General features: G+C 33.0%; 1 protein-coding gene across 2 annotated transcripts in view; it reads left to right on the plus strand.

Annotated features, from left to right (window-relative positions):
- Positions 1-13410, plus strand: part of CCDC39 (coiled-coil domain containing 39) — a 42021-nt gene that overhangs the window by 20911 nt on the left and 7700 nt on the right. For both annotated transcript variants that reach the window (XM_037839893.1, XM_037839900.1), the window contains exons 10-14: positions 810-1004; positions 1914-2078; positions 4639-4776; positions 6248-6456; positions 10861-10984. In XM_037839893.1, coding sequence (XP_037695821.1) covers positions 810-1004; positions 1914-2078; positions 4639-4776; positions 6248-6456; positions 10861-10984 — 831 coding nt within the window. The remainder of the gene's footprint in view (positions 1-809; positions 1005-1913; positions 2079-4638; positions 4777-6247; positions 6457-10860; positions 10985-13410) is intronic.

The raw sequence follows: 13410 nt of genomic DNA on the forward strand, positions 1-13410 counted from the left end.
GAAGGGTAGTAGCTGTAGTGTGCTACAGTCAGCCCCTACCAACTCACAAGAGCCAATTGTTAAATTTCCTAGAATTCTGTGAGTTGCTAAATATAGTAACTATAAAAATTAAATTATGTACACTTAAATTATATTAAAAACAAATACTCAGAACTCCTCACTTCCAAATTATTTTACATTTTACTACTATATATGCTTTTAAGATTACTACCTTCTATTATATCTGTATGGTAGAAAAAGTATATAATGTTCAGCTACCATGCATCTCTCACCAACTCTGCTTTTAGTGGAGTCATGTTAGTAGCTTGAAATTGGCCATAGTGGGACTATTTACACTGCAAAAATTAGCTTTTCCCTCCCACATCCACTACTTTAGAGAGCTGGTTGTTAAACATTTACCCACTCACTATTAGAAAGTGCCCAAAAGAAGGTGGCAGACTGGTTGATGTGATTCCTTCTCTTTAACACCCTCAAGTCATCAGTAAATTATGAACATGCAACTTGGCTGTCTCCAGTGGATTTTTCTTTTTAAGGAAACCAGTGAAGTGGCCAAGGTCTGAAGCTAGGACAACGTGGGATGGAATTACCATGACAAGTTAAGGTGCATGATGCAGAAATAGAAAACAGAGTAGACTAAAAGAAATGTTGGGGAATTGTTGAAATTGTGGTAAGGGTCTTAAATTCTCAAGGGCTAAAATGTTGCAGGGTTGAAGTTTATTTATGATTCGCTAAATTATACTGTTCATGTAAACAAATAAAACGTTTCAAGGTATTATAATTTCACTGATCACTACTATTCTTATCACCAGGAAGTTGAAGTACAGTTGAACATTGTGAAAGATGTGCTATTTAAGAAAGCTCAGGAATTACAGAGTGAGGCAATGAAAGAAAAAGCTCTTATATCAGAAATTGAAGGCACCCGTTCCTCTCTAAAACATCTCAACAATCAGTTACATAAACTGGATTTTGAAACCTTGAAGCAGCAAGAAATTATGTACAATCAGGTAGGTGTGACTATTATGAATGTCTTCCATATTGATTTTGTTATAGTTGTGATGGTTAAGATGTCCCAATGTCCCAAGAAAACAGACTTCTAAGCACTCTTTTGGAGGGATAGGAAAATGCTAATGGGGGGATATCATGTTAGGTCAATAGTAGTGTGGGGAACCTTAGAAAGGTTGTTTTTCTTGATTTGAAATAAATGGGAGAGAGGAGAGACAGCTCTAGTGAGGGAAATCCCATGCTTCAAAGTAACCTGGGCAATTGAATGTGGAGTAAAACAAGAGAAGATATGGGGTATCTGAAACCTAGAGAAACTGTGAATTGTTTTCTCAGTTGTGCAAACATGTCCCCACCCCAACCCCCCAGGCCGATAGAGTAAATGTATCTTTTTCAGGTTTTCCTTATTCTAATTTCTACTTAAATATTCTGTTCTCAAATTAATTTCTTAGTGTCCCTCCCTTTCTTTATCTTAATTTCCTCATCTAATGTTTCTTAATTTCTCAAAATTACAGATGCTTAAATTTAATTAAAATTAAATTAAATTTTAAATTAATTAATTATCTTTTTTGTACCTCTCAGAAAATGTACACTCAGAAATCCATGTCATTGGATACACTGAGTTTCCATCATGGTAGTGTGATCAACATACGCTTAGCTGACTTGGCTATATTTTCAGGTGACTTCTGTATCACTATCATGCACCCTGATTGTTGAACATTAGTTTGCTGTTGCTCCCCTTAGAGTAAGAAGGATTTTATTTTATAAATTACTGCAGAATTAAGGTGACTTTATTAAATGTTGTAACCCTAGGCAAACTCCTAACAAAATATTTACTGCATTTTTACATTAATAGAAATGGTCTTAACTGTTTGTTTCTCCTTACTAACTTCTTCTTTTAAAAACTGTAACAGGATTTTTACATTCAACAAGTAGAATGCCGAATGTCACGGTTAAAGGGAGAAATTAATTCAGAAGAAAAAAAAAGCCTTGAAGCAAAAATTGGTGAACTTAAAAAGACATTGGAAGAGAAAAAATCTACATTTGGCCTTTTAGAAACACAGATCAAGAAGCTTCATGTAATTTAGCCAAAATACTTTTTATGCTTCAAAATATTTTAGTCAGTTGTCATTCTATTATAAGCCAACAATGTTCCTAAGACTTGACTTTAGATAGGGTGATTGTCAAGCTATCTACCTGTAAAATGAATGTATGAATGAATGTTCATGATCCTATACCAACTATTAGAATGTAACATTTCCATTGCGTAAGCATGTTATATGCTGAATATTGTGTTGAATACCTTGATATTGTGTTTTATTTCATCTTCATAAATATCTGGTGAGGAAGATATTACAACCCCATTTTACAGATGAAGTAACTTGCCCAAGCTTACACTGTTAGATCATGGATTTGATCCCTGGCCATGTGACTTCAAAATACTCTTGAATAGTACATTATATTCATTTAGAGCACTAACAATAGTTTTCTATTATGTATCTGCCATAAGAACTTGATTGCCCTTTCTTTCTGAAATGACATCCCTTCCCTACCCAAATAAGCTGCTGTTTTATGGGTCATCTGTTGTTATTCAAAATTTACTTATTGAAATACAAACAATATTTCAGATAATTTGATTCTATTAATAAGGAGGCTAGAACATTTTTCATCTTTAGGTATATTATTTTTATTGTAATATAAAACAGATGTTAGAAGAAATGTTGCTCTGGTTTTCTCTCAGAGTTTAACTGAAGAGTGAGAGAATGAGAGTGCAGACGTGAACGGGGTGAGAGAACTTGGCAGGGTTTAAAAATTATTTACCACTAGAAAGATTAGCGATGACTGTCCTCTAGTGGTCTTAGGAAGAATGCTCTGAATTCCTTGAAGATAACAGAAGCCAGATGTTACTTTTTTTTTTTTTTTTTTAACCTTTGATTTGTAGTAGGTTTTAGTCTGATGAAATATTTTTTAACTGTTTCCTTGGTTTAGTGGGAAAGAGTGAATGCTTTGAAATAAAAAAAGAATTGGTTTTGAGTCTCAAGGTTATACCACTACTGCGTATTTTAAGTTTTCTGTGCCCTAATTTACTTATCTATCAAATGGGGGATGCGGTGGGAGTGGGGGGTGGGAACCAAAAAACCATATATTACTATTTTAGGGCTTTTAGGAAAACTAGAAGCATTGCATATCTTTAACATGGTGCTTTTAGTAGACACTCAATAAGTGGCATTATCCTTATTATTTAGAATATGATATTGATGCTGCAGAATGATAGGCAGATGCCTTTTGTGTATGAACATGCTTCTTGACCTTGGCCTGGGCTGTATTTGTTTTGTTATATATGAATGGTCCTAGTTCTTTCCCCTTTTAACCCTGCCTAAAAGCAGACCCTGGCCGCCCTTTCATCATGCTGTTGGACTAGTGTTTATGACCATCCCACCTCTGATTTTAACAGAAAGATAAATTAATAGAAATGTAGGTAAATTAAAAAAAAATTAAAGCTAGTTAATCGTCTAATGAAGGTTTGCTCTTCTCTGTAGTAAGATCAGATTGTAAAGTTGTTCAGCATTCCCCCTCTCATGCCACTCCATCTGATATTTTGCATAAGAGATACTAATTTCTTCTGGCAGAAAATAACCTTAAATTCCAATTCCTTTGTTCTAAAATTTAATTTCATGAAATTACATTTTCATGCAAAAATAAATCCTTTTCTTATCGGCTTGCTGCATTTTTAACTCATAATACTTCAGACTATACAGGGCATGAAAAAAGCAGAGAGAGAGAAAAAGAGAGAGAGAGAGATACTTTCAAACTAGAAATTCTTTGATGTAGGAACCAAGATGGGACTAAGAGCATAAATTATACCAAGTTCTGGGTGGGAGGAGGGATATAAACTGGTACAAAGCTAGAAAACTGGTTACTAGTATGTATGGCCCATTTATTGTGTATTTGATAGAGTTTAGGATCTAACTTTTTTTTCTCTAGTAATATGTGATTATATATGTAATAATAATAATACTAATTGACACTTTTTTTATGGCACTTCTATGTGTCAAACACTGTTGAACATACTTTTTGACAGTAAGTTCTTTAATCCTCACAAAAAACCAGTGAAGTAGATGTTGTTATTATCTTCATTTTAGAGATGAGGAAACTGGAAGTAAGTTGCCCACCAGAGTTAGATGGCTAATATATAACTGAGACCATATGATTCCGGAGTCTGCACTGTTAAACAGGACCCTATACTTTCTTAGACTTAATATTTTTACCATTTGGAACTTGGGTTGATTCAAACAATGAACTCCAGAATAGGAGTGGTGAACTATGAATTGCTCCTATTTCTCCCCACGAATGGGTGAACACCTAATAATTCAGGTTGAATTATATGGTATTTTCTATAATTATTGAACTAAAGCTATACCCAAAATGCCAAGAGATATTAAAAATGAAAATGTTTCTATATGAATTATCCATGTATATCACTTTAGAGACATTATAGCATGAAGAATAGCTTAAATAATTGATTATAACTATTTAATGGAGTATATAATTTAATGTGAGATATATTTAATATTATATGTATCTAATGTAGTTGTTATTTAAAACATATTTATATGCCTTTTCTCCCCTTTTTTACAGAATGATCTTTACTTTACAAAGAAGTCAAACAGTAAAAATTCTGATGAAAAAGAATCTCTCAAGACCAAAATAAATGAACTAAACCTTTTCATTGATAGTTCAGAGAAAGAATTTAATAAAATGAAAGCTTTTAAACAGGTGGAAAAATTATTTGTATATTTAATATTGAAAATCATTTTTAATGTTAATTTTAGAAATCTGTTAATTTTAGAAATTTTTTTTAAATATAGCAAATTATAAAGAAGAAAATGTCACCATACCCACTGTACCCAATATAACAAACAGTGTTATAGTTTGTTTCTTTTCAGTCTTTTAAAGAAAATTGGCTTTGTATATTTTAGTTAAAAAATTTTTAATGTATATTGTACTAAAACATTAACTGTTCTTTTAGAAATATTTTAAGGGCTTCTTAAATCCATTGCATTAAGTTACCATAATTTATTTAACTATCTCTTATTTGTTGGCTATGTGTTTGTTTTTAATGGTTGTCTATTATAAATAGTACTATCATGTACGATGCACATATATCTTTATACAGTTGTTCAATTAGTTTCTTAGGACAAATTCCTTGCTGTATAATTATGGCTCAAAAAGAATGAATATTATCGGTGTCTTGAAACTATTTTTAAGCCAGATTGCCCTCCAGAGGGTTCAATTAGTACTCTGGTCATCTGACCTGTAGTGTGTGAGCTTTCTTTTCTGTTTTACTCACTGCCACCAAGGAGTTTATAAAATTGTTGCCAATTTGATAGGCAAACTTTATTTCTCAATTTTTGATTATGCATTCTTTAATTGATGACATTTTAAAACATTTATCCACAGTTTATATTTTTTGTTCATTTTTCCATTGGGAAACATATTTTTAAATTACTTTGTAAAAGCTCCTCATATGTAAAAAACAGTCTGTTTCATAAATATTGTCAATATTTTCCCATTTGCATTTGAATCTTCATTATTTTGACATGAGAACTTTTTTAAAAAAATGAATCTTTAATTTTTTCCCTTTATAATTTGTATGCTTCGAAATTTCTGTCACTAAAATCAGACAAATCTTGCTATCTCTGGTAGTTCCATTGATTTCATCTTTTATATTAAGTTTTTAAATTCATATGGAATTTATTTTTGAAACATGTGAGATGTATGGATCTATTTTTTTCCACCCAATTGAAAGTCTACATTTAAGTAATACTAAAATCTTATGTTCCAGAGTGTTTGTTTTCTGGGCTTTCTATTTTGAATATTGGTCTATCTGTTTATGTTTGTGCCAGTACTCTACTCATGACTGAATTGTTTTAAAATAAAAATTTATTTACATATTATTTTGTGAGATTTAGTTTAGAATATAAATCTATGGGACTTTATATATTTTGTAGGTATTTAAAATTTTGATTTCAGGAATAACTTCTTTTTTATGTTTTAGTAAAACTTGAATTTAAAATTAAATTATAAAAAGACTTGGAATCGTGATAAACCCTTTCTTAAAAGAAAGAAAGAAAAACTAGAGGCAGAGATTCTGAGCACTCTAAGTTTCACCCTAGTTAAAATGTTTTTTTTGGTATAAAAAATAATTATTTAAATAAAATATATGAAGATTTTGTTCTCTTGATAGGATTTGATGATAGAAGACAATCTTCTAAAACTTGAAGTTAAGCGTACTCGAGAAATGCTTCACAGTAAGGCAGAAGAAGTTCTTTCCTTGGAAAAAAGAAAGCAGCAATTACACACAGCTATGGAAGAACGCATGGAAGAAATTAAGGTTCACAAAACAATGCTTGCATCACAAATAAGATATGTTGACCAAGAACGGCAAAACATCAGGTAATTATTAGAGTTTTAAAACATTACTAAAGACATTTTGAAAAAAAAAGTGTAATAGTGATGTCAGGAGGACTGGCTGGCCCTAGATATCTGCCTTTCTCTTACTGGATTGAAAAGACTTTTAATATAATAAATAGGGCATATTATAGGTATAATTTTATGTTCTTTCCTCTCCCCTTTGCCTAACTCCTCATTCTTTAGATTTTCCCTTTTACATTTAGATCATTAATCCACTCGGAACAGGCTTTTGATTATGTTTTTTGCCAAAGGTCCATTAACGTGTTTTCCCATTATGGATACCCAATAGTTGCATTTATTGAAGCAGTTTTCCTATAGAGCCTTTGCATATCTTTTATAAAATTTATTTCTGACTACATGCTATTTTTTATGTTACTGTCAATGTTATCTCCTTTTAAAACATTTCATTTTTGGTTTGTTGCTGGTATGTATAAATACTGCTGATTTTTGTTTATTAAGTATCTGGCAAACTTGTTCAAACTCTTACTCTGACAATTTATCTGCAGGTCCTTTTAAATTTTCTATAAATTTCATTCGTATTATATGAGAATGAACACGGCTTTGTTTCGTCCTTTCCAGTCTTTTAATACATATTCTCTTTTTCTGGCTTTATTGTACTTGCTAGGCCCATCAGTTCAATGCTGAAGACTGAATAGCATTGGTGATTGCACATACCCTTTGTCTTGTCTCAAGGGAAAGCTTTGATAATTTTATCAAGTGTGAAGTTTACTCTAGTTTTTTTTTTCTATTTTGAGATACCCTTTATCAAGTTAAAGGAGTCCCATCTATTTTTATTCATTAAGAGATTGTTTTAATATATTTAATCAGCAATAAATGTTGACTTTTATCATATGCTTTCTTTGTACTCATTGACATGTGTAGTTCCTTTAATCTGTAATGTAATAAATTATATTGGTTGAATTTCCCAAGTTAAACAACCTTGCAATTCCTGGAATAAACCCAACTTGTCTGTGACTTTTGTTTATATTTGGTTGTTGTTTGGTACTATTTTTGTATAATGTTTGCAACTATGCTTATGTGTATGAATGACCCATGATTTTCCTTGCTTTATACCCTTGTCAGATTTTCAGGTTACCAAGGTTATTTCTTAAGATTTATGTGTGTTTCTTCTATTTTTGTACTCTGGAAAAGTTTGTAAAAGTTTAGAAGTACGTCTTTCTTGAATTTTCAAAGTCCTTACTGGTAAGTGGGCTGGAGATTTCTTGAGAGGAAGATTTTCACCCACTGATTCAATTTTTTTATTGGTTAAAGGACAGTGCTGATTTTGTATTTCTTCCTGAGTGAATTTTGATTACTTGTATTTTTTCCATAGGAAAATGTTCCATTTCATCCACATTTCCAAAGTTATTGCCATAAAGTTTAATAATATTTATTTGTTTAAAACCTGCTGTATTTGTAGAGATGCTCCCTTTTTCATTCCTGATATTGGTTATTTGTATCTTCTCTTTTTAAGGTGTACTCAGTTCTTACCAACAGTTAATCAATTTTAATAGTCTTTGAAAATAATCAACTCTAGTTGATCTTTTCTATTTTGCATTCATTGTCTATTTCATTAGTTTCTGTTTCCACTTTTATAAAATTTTTCCTTTTATATATGTGGATTTATTTTGATGTTCTCTAACTTCTGAAAATAAATCCTTAGCTCATTAATTTTTAGCTTTGAAGGCTAAAAAAAATTCCTCTGTATTACTTTAGCTGCATCCCACAAAATTTGATATTGCCATGTTTTCTTTCTGTTTTGCCTTTCCTACTTTTCATTGTCTTAATTGAAAGTTTTATTTATAAAACAACTTTGTTGAGGTATAATTGAGATACAGGGAACTGCATGTAAAGTGTAAAACTATCACCACAATCAAGTTAGTAAACATATTCTTCACGTCTACAAATTTCCTTTGAGTCTCGTTATAATTCCTTCCTCCAGTCCCTCCTCACAACCTTCCTCCCCAGGTGACCACTGATCTGCTTTCTATTCCTATAATTTAGATTGCATTTTCAAGAGTTTTATATAAATGGAATCATACAGTATATACTATTTTTTCTTTCTGACTTCTTTCATTCAGCATGATTATATTGAGATTCTTCCATGTTGTGTATGTCAATAATTCTTTCCTTCTTATAAGGTGTTGGCACACTTTTTTTGTAAGGGCCAGATAGTAAATATTGCAGTCTTTGGGTGCCATTTGGTTTCTTTTGCAACATCTCAACTTTACCTTGTAGAGCAAAACAGGCCATAGACAATATGTAAACAAATAAGCATGGCTGTGCTCCAATAAAACTATTTATGGACACTGAAATTTGAATTTCATATAATTTTCATGTTTCCTGAAATGTAATTCTTTTTATTTTTTTCCAACCATCTTAAAATGCAAAAACCATTCTTAGCTTGTGGGGCTATATAACAACAGGTGGCAGACAAGATGATTTTCTGACCCCTGGTTTTTATTACTGAGTAGTAGTCTACTTAATACATATGCCCCAATTTGTTTATACGTTTACGTTTGATCAACATTTGAGTTGTTTCCAGTTTTGGCTACTACAGATAAAGCTGCTGTGAATATTTGCATTCTTTGTATGGGCATATACTTTCTTTTCTCTTGGGTAAATGTCTAGGTGTGGAATGGTTGGTTCATATGATATGTATATATATTTAACATCTCAGGAAACTTTAAGAAATTGTCATCTATTCATTCTTTTTGTCTTTCCTGCTTTCATTGGCTTAATTGAATTTTGATTTTCCTTTTTTCCCCTTTAATTGTTTGGAAGGTATACATTCTTATTTTAATTATTTTGTTGTTATTCTTAAATTCAAAAGGAACTTTAATCCTCATTTCTTTATGACTATTGAAGGTTACTTAGTTCCTATTATATTCCGCCTCCTAAAAAATATAAGACCTTCAGCACATTTTAACTTTTTTTCCTTCCCCTATCTTTCATGTATTGTTGAAATTGCCAATTATAGTTTCAGGTTGTTCTTTATTGTTTTTAATATTGTCTCTCTACCTTTTAAAGAACTCATCTCTTATAACTTGCATGAAGCTGCACGACCAATTGTCAGCAATAATTTCAACCTAACTGAACTTTTTATTGTTTCTTGGTTTCATATTCTTTTGTGTATCCCACCCATGTCATCCTGTTTTTTTTGATTCCTTTTTTATTCTCTGGCATATATCTTTGAATATTTTTATTGGTGTTTTCTGAAATTTTGAGTTCTTGCACGTTTAAATATATTTATTTTACTCCATTTTTAAATTACAGAATTTTGCAATCATTGCACCATAATATTCTACATTATAGTGTTGATGAGAGAGAGCTGATTTCAGGCTGATTTAATTTATTTTGTAGGTAACCTGGTTTTTGTTTATTTGTTGTTTTTTTTTCCTGGAAGCTTTGGGGCAATCTCTTTGCCTTGGAGCTTCAGAAATACCCCTGCTATGTGTCTGGGTGTTTTGTCTTTTTTCATTTTTCTTGCTTGGTCATTGGTGAAGTCTCTCAATTATTTTATCCAAGTCTTTTTTTTTCAGGTTGGATAAATATCTTTTTTACTATGTCTTTAATCTTTTCTCACCACCACTCTCTCAATTTTCATTTTTTAGTGGATATTGGCCGTGCTAGAACTATCCTCCAGGTTTCTTAACTTTTAACTCATTTTCCATTTTCTCTTCTTTTTATTCCACTTTCTTAGATATTCTCTCTTCCTCGCTCCTTTCCTCCCTCTGTGTCTCCAGCTCTTTCTCCATCTTTCCACATCACTAATTCAATCTTTATTCTTCACTGCTAATACATTGAAAAGAAGAAATTATTCTCAAGAACTGATTTGTTCATTGCTCCTTTCTTTTCATAAGCAATTCATGCTTGTTTTATATGTAGTATTGGATGTAGTATCATTCTAATCTTTTAGAGGATACTAATTAGAATACTTTGAAAGTTCTCTGCTGTTCTATGCTTTATCTGTTTATCTTAGGGTTTGTGCTTGGGGTTCCACAGCTGTGATGCAAAACTTTTGGGTGTGACCTCTACTTGCTCAAATAGGGGGGACTTGGGAGGCAAGAAGAACTAATGCAAACAGGAAACTCATGCCACATTCTCTGCCATGAGTAATAAAGTCGTTTGTTACTGACCCAGGAATCTGTGTCTTCTGCCAGCATCCAGGAAACTGTGGCAGACTGATTTGTTAGCTTTCAAGTAGGGTGAAATCTCAGACCCTTCACATTGACTTATAAAATTGAAAAGCAAAATAAGAACATAATCTGTTTGGGTTCAGTAGTAACCCAAATACAAATGTATTTAATATGAACACATTGTAGTCCTTTAAAAATATGTTATTTGCTTTTCAGTGCTTAATTTTTCTTTTTATTTTCATATTAGTGCTGAGTTTCATGAACGACTAAGTAAAATTGATAAATTGAAGAATAGATATGAAATTCTTACTGTTGTTATGCTGCCTCCTGAAGGAGAAGAGGAGAAAACACAGGCCTATTATGTAATAAAGGTATATTCTTAATCACTTTACAGATGTGATCAAATTTATATGGAAGGTAAGGGGTCCTCTTTGGCTCTGCTAAAGCTATTAAAATGCAATATACTAGAAATTGGTTGGCTTTTAACAATGGGGATTTATTAAGTTACAAGTTAAATTCTAAGGCCACGAAAATGTCCAACTTAAGGCATCAGCAAGAGGATACCTTCCCTGAAGAAAGACTACTGGCATCCAGGGTTCCTCTGTCAGACAGCAAGGCACATGGCTGGTGTCTGCTGGTCCTTTGCTCCCAGGTTTTGTTGGTTTCTGCCTCTGATTCCAGTGGCTTTCTCTCTGAGCATCTGTGGGTTTTCTTTTAGCATCTGTGGGACATTTCTCTCTCTAAGCTCTCTCCAAATGTCTCTGCCTTTAATCCTCTCACAAAGGACTCTAGTAAAGGATTAAGATTCACCTTGAATGGGCTGGGTCACGTTTCAATTGAAACAACCTAATCAGAAGGTCCCAACCACAATAGGTCTGCACCCACAAGAATGCATTAAAAGAACATGGCCTTTTTTGGGGTGCATAGCTGCAAACCAGCACAGTGATCTTTCCTGATGCTCTTACATATATGTATGTTTACAGCACTGAGGAAGAGGCATTTGGTTACCATATTGATAACCACTGTTCTGTTCTCTGCATGCTCTAAATCAGAGGCCAGCAAACTATGGACTTTACAACACTTGTTTTTATAAACAAAGAATTACAAGACATTCATTCATTTATATATTCTCTATGGCTGTTTTCACGCTAAAATGGTAGAGTTGAGTAGCTGTGACAGAGACTGGCCCAGAAAGCCTAAAATATTTACTATCTGGCACTTTACATGAAAAGTTTATGAACACGTTTTCTGACTTGCAATAGCCTCTAGCTTATGGGGCATACATGGCTTTCTTTTTCTTTTTACCCACCGTAGGATCTTCTAACTTCCTAGGTATGCCTATCACCTCCCCACTCGTTTTTCCTAACACACACACACACAACACAAACCTGGAACTTGGCCTAGAGAAAGTTTATGGGCCAATTTTAAATCTGAGCAACTTTTGAGCTCTGCTCACATCCCTTTGTAGCTCAAATTTACTTAGATTAAACTCACATTTTCTTTCTGGACCAGAAAAAATAGCATGTAATCACACATTCTTCCCTCTTCTATGTTTTGGGGGTATAAATTGTATTCTCTAATGTTATCTAAGTATTTTGTTCTTGATATTTAAAGTTAAGATTTTGAAATTTCAGCAAGGTATTTTTTCTTGAATGCTTGATCTTACAATTAAAAGCCATCATTTTCAAAATTGGTGTTTCTGCTATGAATTTCAAAAGCCTGCTTTGGAAGTTGAAATAAAAAAAAATGGTTCTTTGGTCTACCTGCCCTCTCTGAGAGAGCAGTAGTAATAAAAAGTTACCTTTGCTGCCTGAATGTGGGGGAAGAGCAATGGGTACAAGGACATATATACATATGAGAGGAGGCAACTTCTCAATACCTTAAAATCTCTTCCCTTCCCCCGACAGATTTTCAACCATTTCTTCTTGTTACAACCTTCAGCCTGTGAGCATGCCTAGGGATGATCCCCTCTTGACAAACAGAACAAAGTTCTTTCTTGTCCCTCCCTTAAATTTTTACATGTCTGTATTGCTAATATGTAATGGAGTTCTTGGAATAGTCAACACTTGTTTCTACCTCATTCCCTTCCCTTTAGCCCACCACAATCATACTTAATGTCCTCTAGCATTTTACTAAATCCTCTTTGCAGTGGTTATGCAGGAACCTCTCAAATGCCAAATTTAATTGTTCCTGGGGAACTGTTTGCTTCGAGTTTTGTTCCAGCTTAGGTGACTTATCTTTCTCTATCTCCTTTATGGGTGCCTTATATGTACTTCTAACCTTAAAGGTGCATGCCTTTTCTTCTCATTTTACATGATCAGCTTGGGCATTTTCATCTATCTCTATGCATATATAATCTTATATGTTGTTGATTCATAAACCTATTACCACTTTAGACATCACTTTCTTTTTAAGCCTTTTCACATCACTAGAGGTGATTGTCTGCTTGGTACCCCTTCTTTGCCTACCATGGGAGATGTAACAAATGTGTAAGAAATTTTTGTTGAAAGAACAGATTGAGTTATACTGAAAGAAAAAATTTAAACAGTTTAGGATCTCACAGCGTTATTAAGCAATTCATGAATTGGGCAGCATCCTGTTCAGAAAGTAGAAGCGAGCTCTGCTAAGGGGGTGGAAAGGGTAAACATGGAAGCAAGTGAGGCAATGTCCTAATTGGGGGTGGGGGGTATGTCTTGCAAAATGGGGAGCAGATATACATTGATTAGTATGGTTTGTCCAATCTGTTAGGCTCTCCTGGACCCAAGCTAGTTTATTGCAAAGTTTTGCTTATCTCCAG

The sequence above is a fragment of the Choloepus didactylus genome, chromosome 1 (assembly GCF_015220235.1).
Source record: "Choloepus didactylus isolate mChoDid1 chromosome 1, mChoDid1.pri, whole genome shotgun sequence".
Classification (NCBI taxonomy): domain Eukaryota; kingdom Metazoa; phylum Chordata; class Mammalia; order Pilosa; family Megalonychidae; genus Choloepus; species Choloepus didactylus.